At 43.3% G+C, this 20,596-nt stretch overlaps 1 protein-coding gene across 4 annotated transcripts in view; it reads left to right on the plus strand.

Moving 5' to 3' along the window:
* Positions 1-20,596, plus strand: part of ADD1 (adducin 1) — a 91,780-nt gene that overhangs the window by 35,353 nt on the left and 35,831 nt on the right. For all 4 annotated transcript variants that reach the window (XM_026485835.4, XM_026485836.4, XM_026485837.4 and 1 more), the window contains exons 2-3: positions 13,335-13,549; positions 18,101-18,263. In XM_026485835.4, coding sequence (XP_026341620.3) covers positions 13,355-13,549; positions 18,101-18,263 — 358 coding nt within the window. In that variant the 5' untranslated portion in view covers positions 13,335-13,354. The remainder of the gene's footprint in view (positions 1-13,334; positions 13,550-18,100; positions 18,264-20,596) is intronic.

The following is a 20,596-nucleotide window of genomic DNA, read 5'->3' on the forward strand; positions in this document are numbered from 1 at the left end:
GAGGTATAATTGAAAAAATTGTAGTATATTTAAAGTGTACAATCTGATGATTTGATATGCGTATAGATGATTCTCACAGTCAAGTTAACACGTCCATCACTTCTCATCACTACATTTTTTGTTTTTGTTTTGTTTGGGGTGAGCTCTAAAAGCACCTCTCCTGTGAAGCTTTCCGGACAGCCCTCTGTGTTAGTTTCTTGGGGCCGCCATGACAAAGTATCGTAGCCTGGGTGGTTCATACAGCAGAAATTCACTGTGTCTCAGTTCTGGAGGCCAAAAATGGAAGATGAAGGTGTCAGTAGGGTCAGTGTCTTCTGAGGCCATGATGGTAAATCTGTTCCAGGCCTTTCCACCAGCCGCTGGTGATTTTCTGGTAGTCGTTTGTATTCCTTGGCTTGTAGATCCATCACCTCAGCTGACCTCTACCTTCATCTTCACACGGTGAGATGTATTTGTATCGTATCTAAATGTCCTCTTTTTGTAAAGACACCAGTTATTTTGGATGAGGGGCCCATACTGTTCCAGTATGACCTTGTTTTAACTAATTATGTCTGCAGTGATCCTGTTTCCAAATAAGCTGTATTTGGGGGGAACACAGTTCAACCCATAACACCCTCACTCTGTTCTTTTTGCCTCTTACCATCAGACATTTCTCCCTTGCTGATACATAAGTGGGTTTCTGTCATGGCAGCAAGAGTATTTGATTACCTTTATTTGTCTGTCATCTACTCATTTTGCAACTTTTTATCTCCAGTGCCTTGCACATAATAGGGGAAGTAGCAGTAGTGGGGATTTTGTTAAGCGCCATAGAAGTAAAGGCAGGTGGTACAGAGGTCCCTTCTTTTCTTACTCTCCTATCGACTCCAAAGGCTGCCTGGAGTTGGGTATCAGGTGGCTAAGGACAGCAGCAGAAACTACCACTTTTATTACTACACGAGCATTTTTGATACCTTCTGGTTTATTTTCTTTGGAGCAATAATTCATTATCACCTGGCAGTCATGGTTTCTGAGAAATGTTTTAAGAATATTTAGAAACCGACATGGCTCTCTTGACACTTGATGCAGAGAATTTTGTTAATGGCTACTTTCTTGTTTCAGCCTTTGGTTTGAGTGTTCTGCCTTTAGTGATTCAGAAGTAAATCAAGTGACTGGTTGGGGTAGTTACCCATTAGCAAAATGTCTGTGCTGGAAGGGAGATGCGAAGAAATAATTGAATCATTCCACAGGCTTTAGAATGAACTCATAGATATTTAAGAGAAGCAAGACTTTGTCTAGTTTCTGATCTAAGGTTTAGTTACACATTGGGATGGATCATCCTGGGGCTAGAAACTTTGGTGAGAAAGAATATTCCAGGACACACTTTGTTATTTCCAGACCAGTAAATAACATACAAGGCACAGTGGTGTCTTGTGGGACATTAGACAAGGGACGTTAATCTTAAAATATCCTTTCATCCCCTTATCAGTGGTTTCTGTGTGAAAGAACTTGCTGGAATATGTTCATCTGAAGGCAGGCAGAGACCAGCTTTATGTAGGGTCTTGAGGTGCTTTAGTCTAAGAACAGGGAAAATTATGGAGCCTTTCAGACACTACAGAATAGACAGAATACTGTGGTGAATCCCGCTTTATCCTTCATCCAGCTTCAACATTATTAGCACGTGGCCTGTCTTGTTTGTTTTGTGTAACCCGTACTCTCCCTCCCCTCAGAGAAGCTTTATGCAAATTCCAGATATTATGTCATCCATCAGTATTTCTGTATGTATCTTATATATCTAACATAACCATAATAATATCACATCTAAAACTTTTAATAATAATTCCTTAATGCCATCCAAGTCTGGTTGGTGTTCACATGTCTAACTGTCTCAAATCTCATTTTTAGATTTAGATCAGGATTCAGCTAAAGTCCTTTTATTAGCCATCGGGTTTTAAGCAGGGCAGCGTGTGCCGACATCAGGCATAATTTTGAAACTCCCTGTTCTCTCTGGGGGAATGGTTTGGTGCGGGGGTTGTTGGGAGACAAGAAGTAGAGAAACTAATTAGGAGGCTGTTGTGTGTCCAGGAGTGACGTGGGCAGGGTGGATGTGAGATGTCACGTGGATAGGCCAACCTTGGTTGTCAGGGTTCATCCAGACCTTTGGGTTCTGTTGCGTTTGTGTGTTTATTTGAAGGGATTGTTCCCAGAGGTTCCTTTGATTTAGGTAGCAACATATTAAGATTAGTGAAATCTTAAAATTTTTACACAGGTAAAATTATTGCAGCTTGATAGAGTATCGAGATAGAGAAACACTGATCCGCACTTCTCTTTAATCAATTTGTTCAGCTTTAGTACAGCTCATTTGCCATTGTATCATCTTGTCTGTGTGATCATAATTACAGTAGTGATAAGATTACAGAATAGAATAGGAAATTTTATAGTTTTTCACTTAAATGTTAAAATCTCTTATGTGTGTTATGCCAAGGAATCTTTATAGTTTCATAATGTATTGAGCAGATTTTAATACTGATTTTGTGACCACTGGTGTACTGTTAGACATTAACAACTAGTGGGCTTGTTGTTATGTTTTAAATTATTATTATTATTTAAAGATTTATTAGCGAGTGTGCGAGAGGGGAAAGGCAGAGGGAGAGAGTTGCAGACTCCCCGCTGAGTGTGGAGCCTGAAGCACGATTCATTCAGCCTCACGACCCCTAGCTCATGCCCTGAGCTGAAATCCAAAGTTGGGTGCCTAACTGCACCACCCAGGCGCCCCAGTACCTTTTAAATTATTATAAAATACTCTAATGTTGCCAGAATTTTTTTTTTTGCATCTGTGTTTTCCCATTTCTTTTCTTTTTTTTTTTTTTTTAAAGATTTTATTTATTCGACAGAGATAGAGACAGCCAGCGAGAGAGGGAACACAAGCAGGGGGAGTGGGAGAGGAAGAAGCAGGCTCATAGCGGAAGAGCCTGATGTGGGGCTTGATCCCATAACGCCAGGATCACGCCCTGCGCCGAAGGCAGATGCCCAACCGCTGTGCCACCCAGGCGCCCCTTCCCATTTCTTTTCTTCTCTTTTCTTTTCTTTTCTTTTCTTTTCTTTCTTTCTTTCTTTCTCTTTCCTTTCTTTCTTTCTCTCTCTCTTTTTCTTTCTTTCTTTCTTTCTTTCTTTCTTTCTTTCTTTCCTTCCTTCCTTCCTTCCTTCCTTCTTTCTTCTTTTCTTTTCTTTTCTTTTCTTTTCTTTTCTTTTCTTTTCTTTTCTAAGATTTTATTTATTTATTTGACAGAGAGACAGCCAGCGAGAGAGGGAACACAGCAGGGGAGACGGAGAGGAAGAAGCAGGCTCACAGTGGAGGAGCCTGATGCAGGGCTAGATCCCATAACGCCGGGATCACTCCCTGAGCTGAAGGCAGACGCTTAACGACTGAGCCACCCAGGCGCCCCTTCCCATTTCTTTTTTAAAAATTTGGATTAAGTAATAACTTACTTGTAGAGATCTTTCTAGGAAAATTTGCTGTCTTAACATGCTCTTAAAAGCTAGGTTAATGAAACCTGAAGGCATAATTGACAAAAACTAAGTACAGGTTTGTGCTTTAAAAATGGAATTATGTTGGGAGGAGTTAAGATGGCGGAGGAGTAGGAGACACCGTTTTCAGCCAGTCCTCCGAGTCGAGCTGGATAGGTACCAGACCAGCCTAAACAACCACGGAACCAGCCTGAGACGCAGGAAGACGCATCTGGATCTCTACAAATGAACATCTCCAGCGCTGAGTATTGAGGTACGAAGCGGGGAGCCATGAAACTGTGCACAGATATCGGAAGATAAACGGAAGGGGGAGGGAGCCGCCGCGTTCTGGCGCCGGGAAGCGGTAGCCACTTGCACGGGAGAGCGGGCGGGCTCGTGGTCGGCACCCGCAAAACAGCAGACTGAGACCGTGAGCCGGGTGCGCGCGCCACCAGGCATCTCGCGGAACACCGGAATCCCGGTGCGCTCACTGGATCCAGACTGAGACCGGGAGATCCGGGAGCGCGCGCGGGGCAGCTGGCGGCTGGCGGCTGGCGGCTGGCGGCATTAGAAACACAAAGGACAGAGACGCGCCGGCCCTGGAAGTGAGGGCTGGGACGCCGGGTGTGGGGCGCACATCCCGGGACGCTGCAGGGTTGAGCAGCACCAACAGTAACGGAGTTAAAGTGGCCAGAACATTAGTAGAGAACGGGCCGCAATCCCTCTGTTCTGTGACAGAGGCTGAAATTCGGCCGCTGCTGCTCTGACTCTCAGAAGAGGCACAGCAAACCGCCAGGGAAAGCCACCAGAGAACAAAAGCCTGGAAATACCGGCTCAGGGAGCGCCCATCCCCATCCCCCCTCGCAGGGGACGCCAAGACTCTACCCAAACATGGCTGCCTGAGTATCGGCGCGGCAGGCCCCTCCCCCAGAACACAGAAGGCAGGCTGAAAAATCAAGAAGCCCACAACCCGGACGCCTGGGTGGCGCAGTCATTGAGCGCCTGCCTTCGGCTTAGGGCGTGATCCCGGCGTTCCGGAAAGGAGTCCCTCATCGGGCTCCTCCGCTGGGAGCCTGCTTCTTCCTCTCCCACTCCCCTGCTTCTGTTCCCTCTCTCGCTGGTTGGCTGCCACATAAATAAATAAATAAAATCTTTAAAGAAGAAGCCCACATCCCTAAGATCCCTATAAAACAAGGGGCACGGCCTGGGACCCAGTCAATAATTTGGGCTCTGGAAACCCCGCAACCTCTCTTCATCAGAATGACAAGAAGGAGAAGCCCCCCCCAGCAAAGAAAAGACAGTGATTCTGTGGCCTCTGCCACAGAAATAATGGATATGGATGTAACCAAATTATCAGAAATGGAATTCAGAGTAACGATGGTCAAAATGATGAGTAGAATTGAAAAAACTATTAACGAAAAGGTTACTGAGAATATAGAATCCCTAAGGACAGAAATGAGAGCGAATCTAACAGAAATTAAAAATTCTATGAGCCAAATGCAGGCAAAACTAGAGGCTCTGACGGCCAGGGTCGCAGAAGCAGAGGAACGGGTTAGTGAATTGGAGGATGGGTTAATAGAGGAAAAAATGAAAATAGAAGATGGTCTTAAAAAAATCCACGCCCACGAATGTAGGTTACGGGAGATTACTGACTCAATGAAACGATCCAATGTTAGAATCATCGGCATCCCCGAGGGGGTGGAGAAAAACAGAGGTCTAGAAGAGATATTTGAACAAATTGTAGCTGAAAACTTCCCTAATCTAGCAAGGGAAACAAACATTCGTGTCCAAGAGGCAGAGAGGACCCCTCCCAAGCTCAACCATGACAAACCTACGCCACGTCATGTCATAGTGAAATTCGCAAATATTAGATGCAAGGATACAGTATTGAAAGCGGCCAGGGCAAAGAAATTTCTCACGTACCAAGGCAAAAGCATCAGAATTACGTCAGACCTGTCTATACAGACCTGGAATGAGAGAAAGGGTTGGGGGAGCATATTTAAAGCTCTTTCAGAGAAAAACATGCAGCCAAGGATCCTTTATCCAGCAAGGCTGTCATTCAGAATTGATGGAGAAATAAAGACATTTCAGAATCGCCAGTCACTAACCAATTTCGTAACCACGAAACCAGCCCTACAGGAGATATTACGGGGGGTTCTATAAAAGTAAAAAGGCCCCAAGAGTGATACAGAACAGAAAGTCACAGCCAATACAAACAAAGACTTTACTGGCAACATGGCAACATTAAAATCATATCTCTCAGTAATCAGTCTTAATGTAAATGGTTTGAACCATCCCATAAATGCCACAGGGTTGCAGATTGGATAAAAAGAAATGACCCATCCATTTGCTGTCTACAAGAGACTCATTTCAAACCCAAAGATGCATTCAGACTGAGAGTAAGGGGATGGAGTACCATCTTTCACGTAAATGGACCTCAAAAGAAAGCTGGGGTAGCAATTCTCATATCAGATAAATTGGATTTTAAACTACAGACTATAGTTAGAGATGCAGAAGGGCACTATATTATTCTTAAGGGAAGTATTCAACAAGTGGATGTGACAATTATAAATATATATGCCCCCAACAGGGGAGCAGCAAGATACACAAGCCAACTCTTAACCAGAATAAAGAGACATATAAATAAAAATACACTAATAGTAGGGGACCTCAACACTCCACTATCAGAAATAGACAGAACACCCTGGCAAAAACTAAGCAAAGAATCAAAGGCTTTGAATGCCATACTCGATGAGTTGGACCTCATAGATATATATAGAACACTACACCCCAGAACCAAAGAATACTCATTCTATTCTAATGCCCATGGAACATTCTCAAGAATAGACCATGTTCTGGGACACAAAACAGGTCTCAACCGATACCAAAAGATTGAAATTATCCCCTGCATATTCTCAGACCACAACGCTCTGAAATTGGAACTCAACCACAAGGAAAAATTAGGAAGAAACTCAAACACTTGGAGACTAAGAACCATACTGCTCAGGAATGACTCGATAAACCAGGAAATCAAAAATCAAATTAAACAATTTATGGAGACCAATGAGAATGAAAATACAACAGTCCAAAACCTATGGGATACTGCAAAGGCAGTCCTAAGGGGGAAATACATAGCCATCCAAGCCTCACTCAAAAGAATAGAAAAATCTAAAATGCAGTTTTTATATTCTCACCTCAAGAAGCTGGAACAGCAACAGAGGGACAGGCCTAATCCACGCACGAGGAAGCAGTTAACCAAAATTAGAGCTGAAATCAATCAAGCAGAAACCAGAAGTACAGTAGAGCAGATCAACAGGACTAGGAGCTGGTTCTTTGAGAGAATCAATAAAATTGACAGACCCCTGGCAAGACTTATCCAAAAGAAAAGAGAAAGGACCCAGATTATTAAAATTATGAACGAAAAAGGAGAGGTCACGACGAGCACCATTGAAATTGGAAGGATTATTAGAAATTTTTATCAACAGCTATATGCCAATAAACTAAGCAATCTGGAAGAGATGGAATCCTTCCTGGAAACCTATAAACTACCAAGATTGAAACCGGAAGAAATTGATTCCTTAAACAGGCCAATTAATTATGAAGAAATTGAGTCAGTGATAAACAACCTTCCAAATAACAAAACTCCAGGCCCGGATGGTTTTCCTGGGGAATTCTACCAAACATTCAAAGAAGAAATAATACCTATTCTCCTAAAGCTATTTCAAAAAATAGAAACAGAAGGAAAGCTACCAAACTCATTTTATGAGGCCAATATTACCTTGATCCCCAAACCAGGCAAAGATCCCATCAAAAAGGAGAATTACAGACCGATTTCCCTAATGAATATGGACGCCAAAATCCTCAACAAGATACTTGCTAATAGAATCCAACAGTACATTAAAAGGATTATCCATCACGATCAAGTGGGATTCATACCTGGGATGCAAGCGTGGTTCAATATTCGCAAATCAATCAGCGTGATACATCATATCAACAAGAAAAGACTCAGGAACCATATGATCCTCTCAATCGATGCCGAAAAAGCATTTGACAAAATACAGCATCCTTTCCTGATTAAAACCCTTCAGAGTGTAGGAATAGAAGGTACATTTCTCAATCTCATAAAAGCCATCTATGAAAAGCCTACTGCAAATATTATTCTCAATGGGGAAAAGCTGGAAGCCTTTCCCTTAAGATCAGGAACTCGACAAGGATGCCCACTCTCGCCACTATTATTCAACATAGTACTAGAAGTCCTTGCAACAGCAATCAGACGACAAAAAGGGATCAAAGGTATTCAAATTGGCAAAGAAGAAGTCAAAATGTCTCTCTTCGCAGATGACATGATACTCTATATGGAAAACCCAAAAGAAGCCACTCCCAAACTATTAGAAGTTATAGAGCAATTCAGTAACGTGGCAGGATACAAAATAAATGCTCAGAAATCAGTTGCATTTCTATACACGAATAACGAGACCGAAGAAAGAGAAATTAGGGAATCCATCCCATTTACAATAGCACCAAAAACCATACGTTACCTTGGAATTAACTTAACCAGAGACGTAAAGGACCTATATTCTAGAAACTATAAATCACTCTTAAAAGACATTGAGGAAGACATAAAAAGATGGAAAGATATTCCATGCTCATGGATCGGAAGAATTAACATAGTTAAAATGTCCATGCTACCCAGAGCAATCTACACTTTCAGTGCTATCCCAATCAAAATACCAAGGACATTTTTCAAAGAACTGGAACAAACAGTCCTTAAATTTGTATGGAACCAGAAAAGGCCCCGAATCTCCAAGGAACTGTTGAAAAGGAAAAACAAAGCTGGGGGCATCACAATGCCAGATTTCGAGCTGTACTACAAAGCTGTGATCACAAAGACAGCATGGTACTGGCACAAAAACAGACACATAGACCAATGGAACAGAATAGAGAGCCCAGAAATGGACCCTCGGCTCTTTGGGCAACTAATATTTGATAAAGCAGGAAAAAACATCCGGTGGGAAAAAGACAGTCTCTTCAATAAATGGTGCTGGGAAAATTGGACAGCTACATGCAAGAGAATGAAACTTGACCACTCTCTCACACCATACACAAAAATAAACTCCAAATGGATGAAAGACCTCGATGTGAGACAGGAATCCATCAAAATTCTAGAGGAGAACATAGGCAACAACCTCTACGACATCGGCCAAAGCAACCTTTTTCATGACACATCCCCAAAGGCAAGAGAAACAAAAGATAAAATGAATTTATGGGACTTCATCAAGATTAAAAGTTTCTGCACATCCAAGGAAACAGTCAGAAAAACTAAGAGGCAGCCCACGGAATGGGAGAATATATTTGCAAATGACACTACAGATAAAGGACTGGTATCCAAGATCTACAAAGAACTTCTCAAACTCAATACACGAGAAACAAATAAACAAATCAAAAAATGGGCAGAAGATATGAACAGACACTTTTCCAATGAAGACATACAAATGGCTAACAGACACATGAAAAAATGTTCAAAATCATTAGCCATCAAGGAAATTCAAATCAAAACCACACTGAGATACCACCTTACGCCAGTTAGAATGGCAAAAATAGACAAGGCAAGAAACAACAATTGTTGGAGAGGATGTGGAGAAAGGGGATCCCTCCTACATTGTTGGTGGGAATGCAAGTTGGTACAGCCACTCTGGAAAACCGTGTGGAGGTCCCTTAAAAAGTTAAAAATTGAGCTACCCTATGATCCAGCCATTGCACTACTGGGTATTTACCCCAAAGATACAGACGTAGTGAAGAGAAGGGCCATATGCACCCCAATGTTCATAGCAGCAATGTCCACAATAGCTAAATTGTGGAAGGAGCCGAGATGCCCTTCAACAGATGACTGGATTAAGAAGTTGTGGTCCATATATACAATGGAATATTACTCAGCTATCAGAACGAGTTCTCAACATTTGCTACAACATGGACAGCACTGGAGGAGATAATGCTAAGTGAAATAAGTCAAGCAGAGAAAGACACCTATCATATGATTTCTCTCATCTATGGAACATAAGAACTAGGATGATCGGTAGGGGAAGAAAGGGATAAAGAAAGGGGGGGTAATCAGAAGGGGGAATGAAACATGAGAGACTATGGACTATGAGAAACAAACTGAGGACTTCAGAGGGGAGGGGGGTGGGGGAATGGGATAGACCGGTGATGGGTAGTAAGGAGGGCACGTATTGCATGGTGCACTGGGTGTTATACACAACTAATGAATCATCGAGCCTTACATCGGAAACTGGGGATGTACTGTATGGTGACTAACATAATATAATAAAAAATCATTTAAAAAAAAATAATAAAATAAAATAAAAAAAAATGGAATTATGTTTTTTCTTGATTACTGGGCTCAGAATATGTATACTTTAAGTTTATAGACTTCCTCATTGAAGGAAGGGACGGACACATGCATGTCTGGTCTGCAGTTCGTCTTGCCCTATTCGCACAGCAGCTTGTCGTAAAAAGAGCAGTCTTGGGGCACCTGGGTGGCTCAGTCGGTTAAGCATCTGCCTTCGGCTCAGGTCATGATCCCAGGGTCCTGGGATTGAGCCCTGCGTCCGGCTCCCTGCTTGGCGGGAAGCCTGCTTCTCCCTCTCCTGCATCCGCTGCTTGTGTTCCCTCTCTCGCTGTCTCTCTCTGTCAAATAAATAAATAAAATCTTAAAAAACAAACAATCTCTGCCTTATCTCGTTTTTCAGAGATTGTGAGTCAGCTCTGGCACAAGAAACAGCTGTGGTTCCCTCTGCAGTGTTGCCCGCGTCCTTATTCACTGGTGTAAACGGCTTCAGATCAGGAGTTACTTAGTGATAGAGAAATAACAATGCTGTATATTCTTCTTCTCCTTTTCTTGTTTTTGAACCACTGAAGTGGAACCTTTGTGTCATTGGCTCAGAATGTTCAGCTTCGTTTGCATCTGATGAAGAACTGTCAGACGACCATTGTTTTGTTCTTTGCGTCATTCTTTTAGAACAAACTAGGTTAAAGTGAACAGATTAAACTAAAAATTTAAAGGATACACTTAGAGAAGAGTCAGTTTTAAAGACTACATTCAGGTCCTTGGTTTATTTTTTCTGTGTTGACTTTTAGTCCCAAATTGTTTTCATACTTTGTCTTTGAGTCCTTGAAATAGTGTCACTGTGAGCATATTGTTTTTCCTGTCATATCTTTAGGCTTCAGAAGAGCAATATCCAAATTGATCTGTCTTAAAAAAAAGAGGTGGGGGTTTCTCCAACTGGTTCTTTGGCTCTTGTACCGTAAGATATTTTTTATATAAACTCTTCTTTAAAGCCTTGCTATTCCCATTGTGGTCCAAGTTCAGTGGCACTGGTATGACTTGGGAGCTCATGAGACATGCAGACTCTTAGGACCTGGATGAATTTCATCCCTTCCCGTCCCTTTGGGGCCATGGTTCCCCGCACTGCAGCTTCTGTCCCATGTCCCCCCCCCCCCCCCCCCCCCCCCGCCCCTTCACTGTTTACAGTGCGGCTTAGAGGTTAAGAACAAAAGCTCTGCCGCCAGATGGCCTGCAGTTTGAACCCAGTCCTCCCTTCCTAGCTGAGTGACCTGAGCCCCCTCATCTGTAAAGCCCCCTCATCTCACATGGGGACGTGAGAGGACCAAGTACAAGTGAGAGAAGCTGGATTCTCCCGCCCCTCATCACCATTGTTTCCATGCTCAGCTGCAGCATAGCAAGCAGTCCTGGGACTTCCGAGCTCAAAATCCTTATCTTATTATTCATGTCTTGTGATTTTGTGTGTCAGGAATGCAGGAGGTCTCAGCTGCTCCATTCTTGTGTTCTTTGTGGCCTCCACTGAGGCCACGTGATGGTTTTCAAGTTTTTTTTTTTTTAATTTTGATTGTAACGATTAAGTTGTAAGAGTTCTTTATATATTCTGGATGTAGATCTCTTCGAAGATACATGATTTTCAAATACTTCCTCCCGTTCTGTAGCTGTCTCTTTACTTATGTGTCCTTTGAAGCACAAACTTTATCTCTTTTTTTCTTCCTGTTGCTTGTCCTTTTGATGTCGTATGAACCCGTGCCTGACCCCAAGTCTCAGGTTTACTCCTGTGTTTTCTTCTAAGAATTTTATAGATTTTTCTGTTCCATTTTCTGTTCCATTGAGGCCTGTGCTCCATTTGGAATGAATTTTTGTGTGCTGTATAAGGAAGGGGTATGGATTGCATTTGACTTGCTCATTTAATCAACTCTTTAAAATCTCTTCCTTGCTCACCCTGTGTGGCCTGAGGAACTGTTGTCCACTCACCAGTAAAACTCTGCTCGTGGCTCTTGAGTCTCTTTCTCAGCTTGTCTCTTCATCCTTTCCTTCTTGTTCTTAATTGATTCAAAACTGTGGATTTATATACTGCTACGTGCTGGAGATGGCCCCAGGTGCTGGTTCTGCTCCTTCCCACTCCGGGTTCCGCTAGCCAGTGTCTCTCTCTCCGGTGTTAGCTGCTGTCTCTATGCTGATGACTTCGCCACCAACCCCTCTTCCCTTCTCCGTGAGTCTGTGAACCCCGCTTCCCCAAGGTGAGCACAGTGTCCGATTACTTTTTGTGCCTAGCCCAGTGGCGAGACGTAATAGATGCTCAGTAGATGTTTCATACGTATAGTTAGAGCTGTCAGCAATAGAAATGAAACTATTTGTATGATTAGGAAAGGGTGCTCTTTAGAGATTTAGTAGTTAAAGATGCATATAACGTCGTATTTGAACATCATTTCAAATAAAAGATTGGGATTAAAAAGAGTAAGTAGCCATAATACCAGACTTTTAAATTTGGGTCGTTTGGGCATCTTTTAGATTAGTCACAAATTAAGGCGTGTTGACATTTTCAGTACCTGCTGTTCTTTGAACTGAAAACGTGATCTGATGAGGAACATTTCCTGTTTGCACGAATACAGATGTGTGAGCAGCTGCTTTCTTATTGATCTGTTTGGAGAATCCTTTGCAAAATCACTACGGACACGTTTTTGGGAAATATCATAAATCAGATTTCTCTGAAATCTGAAATGAACCGTTCTGCTGTTGGTAGGTCCTGTCTGTGTGGAACAGCATCATGACTTAAACTATCTTGTCAAAATTCAGTATCTAGGGGCGCCTGGGTGGCTCAGTTGGTTAAACGTCTGCCTTCGACTCAGGTCATGATCCCAGGATACTGGGATTGAGCCCCACGTGGGGCTCCCTGCTCAGTGGGGAGTCTGCTTCTCTCCCTCCCTCTGCCGCTCCCCCCTGCTTGTGCTCGCTCTCTGTCTGACAAATAAATAAATAAAATATATATATATATTTTTAAGATTTTATTTATTTATTCGACAGAGATAGAGACAGCCAGCGAGAGAGGGAACACAAGCAGGGGGAGTGGGAGAGGAAGAAGCAGGCTCACAACGGAGGAGCCTGATGTGGGGCTCGATCCCATAACGCCGGGACCACACCCTGATCCGAAGGCAGATGCTTAACCGCTGCGCCACCCAGGCACCCCTAAATAAAATATTTTTTAAAAATTCAGCATCTAGTTATTTTTCAGTTTGACAGAGGACATAATAGCTTTGTGAGCTTGTTCTCCTGTTGTCTGATGAAGAACAATGGCGAGGCCGAAAAATGCCGCTGTTCAGTAGAAGGGTGGGAGATGGCTGATGAGCCCTGTGCCTCCGAGGCCACAAAGAAGCCTCACACATTATGGCTCCGACTCAGTCACTCATAATGTTCTCATGCTGAAGATTGTGTTTGTCAGGCTGATGTGCTTGTGATGAAATTATTGGACGTTGATTCAAACACAAGACTTTCTTGTATTTTGATTCTGTAGGAACCGAGAAAGATTGTGCAATGAATGGTGACACTCGGGCTGCCGTGGTGACCTCACCACCCCCGACCACAGCCCCTCATAAGGAACGATACTTCGACAGGGTGGATGAGAACAATCCAGAGTACTTGCGAGAGAGGAACATGGCACCGGACCTTCGCCAGGACTTCAATATGATGGAGCAGAAGAAGAGGGTGTCCATGATCCTGCAGAGTCCCGTAAGAGAAGCCTTTTCTCTGCAGAAGTGTCTTCTTCCTTCTCTGATACTTCAGCTCTTAGCTCTGTTGTATGTGCCAGAGTCCCTGCGTTTTCACCCAGGAAATCCGTGCTCGTGTGTATGTGCATGGGTATGGAAAGAATTCCATTCAGTTCAAGTTATCAGGCAAAATAAATGAAAGATCTTAAGTATCATAAAGGAGAGGAGGTGTTTGCTTTTCCTTTTTACTCTCACTACTTCTCCATAGAGTCTCTTTATTTTTGGACCATTTAAAAATTACTGTTCCCTCCAGACCACCTCGTTTGGTGCTGGGCACTTGGTAGGCCTTAACAGGACCTCATCAATGGCTGGTTTTACCTTTAGTGACACCAGCACTTTAAGCCGCAAGCACGCCCACTGTCTTCTGTTTGTGTCTGTGTAAAGGAGTTCTTTCTCCATCGGTTCCTTGTGTTGGTGGTGCTGCCCTTGTATATGCTTTATTCTTTTTTCCCCTCTAATCTTGTTTTGTTCCCTTAAAACTTCGGGGTGTCATTTGGCAGACATTCATTGAATTTTTTTAATGTTTGGTTATCTTTTATATGCTGTTCAAGGAACCTGGACACTTAGCAGTGAACAGGACAAAAAAGTCATCTAACTGTAGTAGGTTTTGTTTGGTTATCATTACTCTTTGCATATTGTGGAAGCATAACTTCGAGGAATGTATGCATATCTTAAGTGTACAGCTTGGTGAATTTTGACACGTGTGTAACACCTGGGTAAGCACCTGGGTCAAGTCTCAGACTTCACACCCTCCTCGAAGGAGGCGAACAAGCAATAACAAACAGAAGCGCAGTGCAGGAAGCAGTGGGGTGATTAGACTGAGTGGTGGTTGGGACAGTCCTCTCTGAGGAAGGGACGTTTCACCTGCATCTGAATGAGCAGAGGGACCTGGCCATGCAGGGGTGGGGAGAGCAGTGTTCCAGCTGAGGGCAGCTAGTGCAATCCCTAGTTGAGGGATGAGCTGGATGGGCTTGGAGGGTCAGAAGGCACGAGTGTGGTCTGAGCACAGGAGGCAACAGGGAGGGGGCAGGTCCTGGAAGGCTCTGTAGGCTCTGGTCAGGAGTTTGTTTTGCATTCAGAGTATAGTAGAGTCATCAGGGGGCTGCAGACGGGAGTGGCACTATTCAGTTTTATTTTCTTAGAGCGCGCGCGAGTGGGAGCAGAGGGTAGGGGGTGGGGGGGTGCAAGCAAGAGAATCTTAAGGAGGCTCCACGATTTTGTTTTTAAAGAATTCGTTCTGGGTTTGGTATAGAAAGAGTATTGTAGGGGCGCCTGGGTAGCGCAGTCGTTAAGCGTCTGCCTTCGGCTCAGGGCGTGATCCCGGCGTACCGGGATCGAGTCCCACATTGGGCTCCTCCGCTGGGAGCCTGCTTCTTCCTCTCCCACTCCCCCTGCTGTGTTCCCTCTCTCGCTGGCTGTCTCTCTGTCACATAAATAAATAAAATCTTTAAAAAAAAAAAAAAAAGAAAGAAAGTATTGTAGGGGTGCCTGGCTGGCTCAGTCTGTAGAGTATGTGACTGTTAATCTCAGGGTCGTGAGTTCAAGCCCCACTTTGGGTGTGGAGCCTACTTAAAAAAAAAAAAGAAAAAAAAGTATTGCATGGGGCAAGAGAGAAAACCATCTTTCAAGCAGGAGGTGTCAGTAATTTTTGAGTTTTATTTTGAGGGTAGGATTAATAGGACTTGGTGGTGGATGGCGAGGAAGAGGTAGGTAAGAGGAAGGAAAGAAATCAGGGAACATCTAGACTTTTGGCTTGAGCAGTTTCCTATGTAAAAGTTGCAAGAAGCTAAGTAAACATCACTGGGGGCGGAGTGCAGAAAGTCGACTTATGGCACCTAGTGTGTGCGGGCCCCCATCCACAGGTCGTCTAGGACACACATAGCATCAACTGTTACGGATCTGAATGCAGCGTGGGACCCTGGAACAGAGAAAGGACATAAGCTGAAAGACCAGAAAGCCTGCGATTGCTTCCTAGTAACATACTGGTGCTGGACTCTTGGTGTTCGGAGCACAAGAGTTGAGCCACTGCAGGGAGTGGGAAAGCCCAGATGCTGATGGTTGCATAGATGCCGGAGGGAGCTTGAGAGAGTTTTCTTCAGGCTGATCTTCTGTTCCAGGGAATCGTAAGTGGGGTCACCTGCTGAGAATGGGCTCAGGGAGGTGTGAGGAGAGAGAGGGTGTGAGAGTGGGTGAGGGGATGGGCTGTCCTTGGGTTAATGCGAAGGGTGCACTCAGGTTGGGGTCATGAATTTGTAGTGAGACAAGGCAGCATGGTGTTGTCCTGTGTGTTTGTGTCTCTCCCACCCCCGCACCCCCTCCAGCCACTTTCAGCAGCATGAGTAGAAAGAGTGAAGGGTTGAATTTAACCAGGGTTGGGGTTTTGCTGGGTAAAATGGTAAATAGTTGCATGTGTGAGCAAGGGAATGGTTATGTTAAACCAAGGCTTTAAGCTAGCCGAGGGAGGTCAGGACACAGGGAAGGTAAGGGGTGGTGGACAGGTGATGGGGTCAAGATGGAGTTGAAGAAAGGGTGAGCTGGATGCTAGGAGGGGGTGTTTGGGGAACCCATGCTTGGGGCACAGTTGTTAGGAAAGAGCACGTCTAGGACATGATTGTGCACGTGGGAGGCGGGTGAGTTGGAGGAAAAGGTGATTGGAGGAGAGGCAGGCGGGATGCTGAGAGGTGAGGGTGTGGTTGTTGAACCACGGGGAGTTAGGACCAAGGAAGCACACGGGGTCACTGGCCGGTGACTGCTGGCTGGAGCTAGACGCTGGGGTCTGGATGGGTAGCTCACCGGACACTGCTCCACTCCTTACTGCACATGTAGGTCATCAGGGATGCTGTGGATCCTGAGGGCTTCTTGCATTGTGGTTTTCTTTTTGTGTGTTACATGCTAAGCTTTAAGTTCCTTGATGGCAAAGACCATTTTTTCTAGCTGCATCTCTTCATTGCATAGAACAGCATGTGATACTTAACGTGTGTTGCACTGTGTGTGCTGAGTTGTGGTGTGTACGTACATGGTACATGCATGTTGAATTGAGCTTCCCATAGATACATCTGTGGATTTGGAAACCGTGGAAATAGATGATTTGATTTTTGAGATTGAGGGCCTGTGAGGGCAGGGGGCTTGTTTTACTGTTGCGTCCTTTGTCCCGGCGTACTCTGTGACCTTTAGTGAGGTTCTCTGCATCTGTCTGTATCCCTTTATCCTGTGTTTGCATATCTGTCTAGATCGTTGCTCGGCATTGATAACAAAGATGGCTGAATACCTGTGTTTCATTGATTGATTTCTTCTTTGCTGTCAAAGCCCCTGTCCGCTTTCTCCTCCTTCCTTCACTCCCACAGAATATGATCTGTGACACCATTTGTCATGATATGGTAAATAGGGGTTCCTCCAGCAGCTCTTGGTCCCTGACATTCTTTTATACCATTGTATTAAATGTAGTACATGTGTCGCTTACTTCCTGCAAGTGATAGCTATACTTAGACTGTCCCTGGGCAATATATCTTTTCAGGTTTTCATTCAAGCACCGAAAAACTAGAAGTTTAATATAGAATCATCCAGAAGCCCTCAGAGTGTTTAAAATCAGATGTGGATGTTCATTCAGTGAGCTCACATTTTCATATTAAATAGTATTTATTTGATAAGATATTTGTTTACAGGATATGTGGAAAATGATTTCAATACGGTTTGGGAGAACAAAGCTATAAATTAACCTGTATAGTTTCAGTAGTGACTTTATATTAAAATCACCATCAACCCAACTTAATCCTTTTGCCTAATTATAGGATCTTTTTAAAAAAGCTTAGGATTATTTGATAAAGGACAAATGTTTTAGGATCTCTTTTTCAACTTTTAAAAAGTAATTAAAAGAATCTATTTTGAAAAAAACTGTTTTGAAGAAAATACTGAGAAGTATAAAGTAGAACATGAAATTGCTAATAATTCCATCACTAAGATAATTATAGTGAACATTTTGATGCATTTACTTTAGTCTTCTGTGTTTAGATATGTATTCACTCTTACAAAACACTGATGGTATTGCTTTACAACCATTTCACAATCCAAAATGTATCAAGAGCAATTTAATGTTATTTAATTTTTCTCAGCCTTTCGTGTTCACTGTGTGCATAGAATTCTGTTGTGAGGTGGATCTGTGTGTGTTGTCAGTTCTCTGCTGTTTCATATGTTGGCTGTTACCTGCTTTCCCTTTGTCAGTCCTGCTGGAATGAACATCCATATGAAGTAATCTTTGAGCATGTCCCTGATTATTTCTTTAGAAAAGATTATTAGCTATAGAATGTTCAGATTTTCAAGCTTTGAATTATTTACACTAGTTTCTAGAAATAATGTAGCAATTTATGCTCCAAGTAGTAATAAATGAGAATATCCATTTACTTTTCTAGCACTGGATGAAAACGAACAAAAAAGCAGTCTGTGTGTTAGTTACCTCTGCCTTCCCAAGGAGTGGAAAAGAAATGGTGTCTCACTGTTTTAATTTGCCTTTTATTAGGCTTTCTGTGAAGAGTTGGAATCGATGATACAGGAACAATTTAAGAAGGGGAAGAATCCCACAGGCCTGTTGGCGTTACAACAGATTGCGGATTTCATGACCACGAACGTACCGAATGTCTATCCTGCAGCTCCACAAGGAGGGATGGCGGCCTTAAACATGAGTGAGTAGTTCCTGACTCTGCATATATGTTCTGTCATTTCGTAGGTTACATTTCCTGACAGTTTCTCTCGTGAAATAGATCGGTGTACATTGTAATGCATAGAATCGAGTTTTCTCAAAACTAATGTTTTAGTTATAGTGAAAGATAAGCTGTAAGTCTGAAAATGTCCTGAATGTAGAGGGCTCCCTTTTTAAAAATTTATTTTTATTTTTTCTTAAAGATTTTACTTTATTTGAGAGAGAAAGAGCGTACGCACAGAGGGAGAGAGGTAGAGGAAGAAGCAGACTCCCTGTGGAGCAGGGAGCCAGACGCAGGGCTTGATCCCAGGACTCTGGGGTCATGACCTGAGCCAAAGGCAGACACTTAACCAACTGAGCCATCCCGGTGTCCCAGATGGCTCCCTTTTTTATGAGCCAATGGGACTGTTATTTCTCAGGTTGATGACTTTTTGTGTGGCTTCTCAGACCCTTTATGAACTAAAATTAATCAGAAACAGTGCTTGTGAGTAGTTTGCCTGAACTTATTTCAGCCGGGCCAGCATTTCTTATCCATCATTCCTTACTGCTGCTTGTAAATGGGTGAGAAACAGAGAAATTCCAAAAGCAAGCCGGGGGGCGGGGGGATGATGGATGGGTGAGTGTGAGCAAAGAACGGTTAGCTGTGCACAGGTGGGGGAGCTTTGCCATGGCTGTTGAATTTGTAAATGTTAACATGACAGGTGAACCCAGGGTAGCTTGAGCGTCAGCTGATCTGACCTAGTGTGCACTGCGTGATGGACCAGTATCTGACAGTCGTTGGGTAGTCAGCTTCTGATGGGCCAGCGTACGCCAGTGGTTTCCATTAGGCCACCAGGCATTTGCTATTTACCTGTCAGTTCCATGGTATTCTTAGAAGTTGACCAACACCCACCAGAGTGATGTGTTGTTAATGTCCAGCGAGTGATGAGAATACCATTTAAATAACTAGCTCAAACTTTTAGGCTGAAGTCAAACCATAGTCAGATTTTCTGATTTTCACATGATTCTTAATGGATTCTAGTGCTGTCTCGTATGAATTAGATAAAAGAATGATGTAATGTATTTACTTGTGTATTGTCTTCTAATTAGAAAAAAGGAAATTTTATTGCAATAATGCCACACCAAAAAAAGAGGAAGAAATCTTATTTTAATTATATCTAATAGTATGTTTCTTAAAAATACAAATTTAAAAACAAATTATTACAACCTTTGTTGTAAAACATATATAGATGGCATAGAACAACTGATACGTAACTTACAAGTGATATTAAGGTGTATACCTTTATAACTCCCACCTGGGTTAAGAAAGAAATTCAGGGTAATGATTGCTTGCCTCTCCCTTATCATCCTCTTGGAAGGAAACACCATCTTTTTAAAGATTTTATTTTTTAAAAAATTATTTCTTTTGAATAGATTTTATTTATTTGAGAGAGAGAGTGCTGCACGTGCTCGAGCAGGGGAGGGGCAGAGGGACAAGCAGACTCCCCACTGGGCAGGGAGCCCAACGATGCGGGGCTCGGTCCCAAGACCCTGAGATCATCACCTGAGCTGAAGTCAGATGCTTAACTGAGCCACCCAGGCGTTGTTAGCAGCCACTGATGCTCAGTACCGGGGGAAATGCAGAGGGAGAGGGAGGGAATCTCAAGCAGACTTCCCACTGAGCACAGAGCCTGATGTAGGGCTTAGTCTCACGACCCAGAGATCATTACCTGAACTGAAACCAGGAGTCAGATGCCCAACCGAGTAAGCCACCTAGGTGCCCCAAACCCATTTTCTTTAAACTTAAAGTATGAGGAGGGGTGCCTGGGTGGCTAGGTCAGTTGAGCATCTGACTTGATTTCAGCTTAGGTCATGATCTCAGAATTGTGAGATCGAGCCCCGCATCAGTCTCTGTGCTCAGTGAGGAGACTGCTTGGGACTCTCTCTCTCTACCTCTGTCCCTCCCTGCCGCTTGCTCTCTCTCTCTCTCTCTCTCATATAAATAAGTAAATCTTTAAAAAAAAACTAAAGAGGGACACCTGGGTGGCTCAGTCGATTAATCTGCCTTTGGCTCAGGTCATGATCCCAGGGTCCGAGGATCCAGTTCTGCATCGGGCTCCTTGCTCAGTGGGGAGCCTGCTTCTCCCTCTGCCTGCCGCTCCACCAGCTTGTGCTCTATCTCTCTCTGACAAATAAACAAATAAAATCTTAAAAAAAAATGGGTTTGTTGGCCTGTAGAATTTGCTACAGTTTGAATTTTCTGATTCTATCTCGATGGTACTGCTAACATGTTCTTTTGTCTTCCGTATTTACAGCAAGCTGGTAGTTGGATCTGGA

Source organism: Ursus arctos, unplaced genomic scaffold, assembly GCF_023065955.2.
Source record: "Ursus arctos isolate Adak ecotype North America unplaced genomic scaffold, UrsArc2.0 scaffold_9, whole genome shotgun sequence".
NCBI classification, from domain to species: Eukaryota; Metazoa; Chordata; class Mammalia; order Carnivora; family Ursidae; genus Ursus; species Ursus arctos.